The 2,643-nt window shown below is 38.1% G+C and overlaps 1 protein-coding gene across 1 annotated transcript; it reads left to right on the top strand.

Annotated features, from left to right (window-relative positions):
• Window positions 1-468: 468 nt before the first annotated feature.
• Window positions 469-2,411, top strand: LOC122643477. The gene is made up of 3 exons (XM_043837095.1): window positions 469-937; window positions 1,028-1,225; window positions 1,351-2,411. The coding sequence occupies exons 1-3, from the start codon at window positions 469-471 to the stop codon at window positions 2,409-2,411; spliced, it is 1,728 nt and encodes a 575-aa protein (XP_043693030.1).
• Window positions 2,412-2,643: the final 232 nt, after the last annotated feature.

Below are 2,643 nucleotides of genomic sequence, written 5' to 3'. Positions count from 1 at the left end.
TGATCATATAAACTCACTTTTAGTGTTTAAAGCCTACTGTGCTGATATAGTTAGGTGTGTGGGAGTATTTCCTGTGGTTCATGTGTCATATGGAACTGTGTTGAACCTGTGTAATAAGGTTTTTAATAGAAGTGTGCTGAGCAAAGCACGAAACCCATGAGGGGTATTGCTCCGTGGACGTAGGCCCTTATACCAAACCACGTATATGCTTGTGTTGTGGTCTGATATTTTATTTTGAAGTTCTTACTTGCAGAGTGGGTGTGGTTCACTAGTAGACCAAGCTACTTTGTAGTAATTGGTGTGTGACCATACGATTGTGTGTTGGTTGTTATAATCTAAGTTTGCAAAAAATTTTAATAAGCACAAATTCACCCCCCCTCTCTCTGTGCCGAGTGTCATTCATCAATTGGTATTAGAGCTAAACTCAACATTAGTCAAATCGATAGTTGAGAGATCTCTCTGGGAATAATGACACACAGTAAAGTCTCAGGTTATGGAAGGGCACCACATTTTGATGGTACTGAGTATATTTTTTGGAAGAACAGAATGGAGACCTATCTGGGGTCTTTGTGGTATGGTATTCTCAGATTGATATATATCGAGTTCGAGATGCTAGATACAGAATCGACCGATGAAGCAGAAATTAAGAAGTTTGAAAACAACCTGAAGGCAATGACTGCACTTAAGAGTGCACTAACAAACACGGAGCTTGTAAAGGTCATGGATTGCAAGACAGCCAAGCAACTGTGGGATAGGCTTAAGGGTGTGCATGAAGGGGACCAGAGGGTCAAAAAGTCCAAGCTTCAAGTTCACAAGGCAAATTTCAAAGGATTAAAAATGAATGAAAGTGAAGATATTGAAGCATATATGGTTAGAGTCAATGAAGTTGTAAATGCTATCAGTGGTCTAGGTCATACATTGAGTGACTCAGAGATTTGTCAGAAGATAATCTAACCACTTCTTCCCAAATATGACTCCAAGGTTTCAGTTATTGAAGATCATGATGATATAGACAACTTGGCATTAGGTGTTTTACAAGGAAAGCTGAAGGCTTATGATATGAGAACTGGGAAAGGAAAAGGCAAAGCTGAAGATAAAAAGATTGCTTTTAAAGCAATGAAGAATCTAAAAATTGATGAAAATTCTGATATTGAGTTGGATAGTGATGATGAGGCTGAAGCAAACTTTTTTAGAAAGCTGACCAGAGGGAAAGGCCAGTATCAAGGCAAGCTTCCATTCAAGTGCTTCAGATGTGGTGATATTGGTCACTATGCTGCCTTGTGTCCTCAAAAGAAGAAATTCAAAGGCAATGATGATGAAGACAACAACAATAACAAAGAAAATTCAAAGGGAAGAAAAAGTTCACTAAGAGAAGATTTCCCAAGAAGAAGGTCTTTATCTCCAAGGAGAGTGATGACTCCTCATCTGAATCAGAGATTGATGAAGATTCAGATAGTGACATCAGTGAGTGTCTATTCATGGCTTATGAAATTAATAAGGATGAAAATCAGCCTTTTGAAGAGACAGAGAAAATGGAAGCTGTAGTGGATCTTAAGGGTGAGTTGGAAGAGGCTCTTGGGAAGCTTGATATTGAGAAGAAAAAGAATAAGAAGTTGATCAAGGTCAGTATGAAACAAGAAAAGGAATTGGAGAGTTTGAAGGATAGCCAGACAACTTTGACTAATCTTGAGACTCAACTTTCATTCAAGGTTACTCACTGCAACAAGCTTATTCAAGAAAATAAGGTTCTTCAAAGCCAAATCAAAGAGTACGAAGATAAAATCATCAACTATGAGCTGATGTGGGTTGAACTTAATGAGTTGAAACAAAAAGTTAGAAAATTTGATGAGAATGGAGTATCTCAAGAAATTCAGCTCACTCAATCTCAACCAAATGAGTTAAGTCAGATTCTTGAGAAGACCATCAATAATCAGAGACCAGCTGGCATGAAATCAGGTTTAGGGTATGTTCATATGGAATCATCTGGGAATAATGAGCAACTTACCAAAAACTTAAAGAAGATGCATTTTGTGAAAGAAGGTAGCTCTACTGATGCAAGAGCAAAAGCTTCCCATGCAACAAGTAAGGGGGAGCAGAAGAAGAGACACCAAGAGCAAAGAAATCAGCAAAAGACCAATGCCTCTCATTTCAGATTCTATGGAACATCCAGGTTTGGAAGGTCAAGATTTCAAGGCAAAAAGAGCAACTACTTTCTTGGTTGTTGTTTCAAGTGTAACACATATGGGCATAAGATAGCCACTTGCAAGTTCAACTCAAAGCAAGTGTTTTTCACTAGTAAGAACTCTTTTGCACCTTTGTTACAAAATGTGGTGTGTTACAATTGTTGCAATCATGGTCACATTGCTAGAAATTGCAAACAACCCATCCATTTCTCTCCCATAAAGAAGTGAAGTCAAAAGAAGACTACAGCTGGTTCAGATGTGAAAAAGTAACTTAAAAAGGTTTGGGTTGAAAAAGTTTCAAGAGGAAAGAGTATTAACTCTTTGGTTGTTCAAATTGCTTTTAGAGCTCAAGACAAGGCTGTTCCATGAATCCTTGATAGTGGTTGTTCAAGTCACATGACTGGTGACAAGAATAAGTTTGCAGAGCTTAACCAATATGAGGGAGGGTCTGTTAAGTTTG

This window comes from Telopea speciosissima, chromosome 10 (assembly GCF_018873765.1).
Source record: "Telopea speciosissima isolate NSW1024214 ecotype Mountain lineage chromosome 10, Tspe_v1, whole genome shotgun sequence".
Classification (NCBI taxonomy): domain Eukaryota; kingdom Viridiplantae; phylum Streptophyta; class Magnoliopsida; order Proteales; family Proteaceae; genus Telopea; species Telopea speciosissima.
Note: the sequence above shows the minus strand (reverse complement) of the source record. Positions and strands in the feature narration are given on the sequence as shown.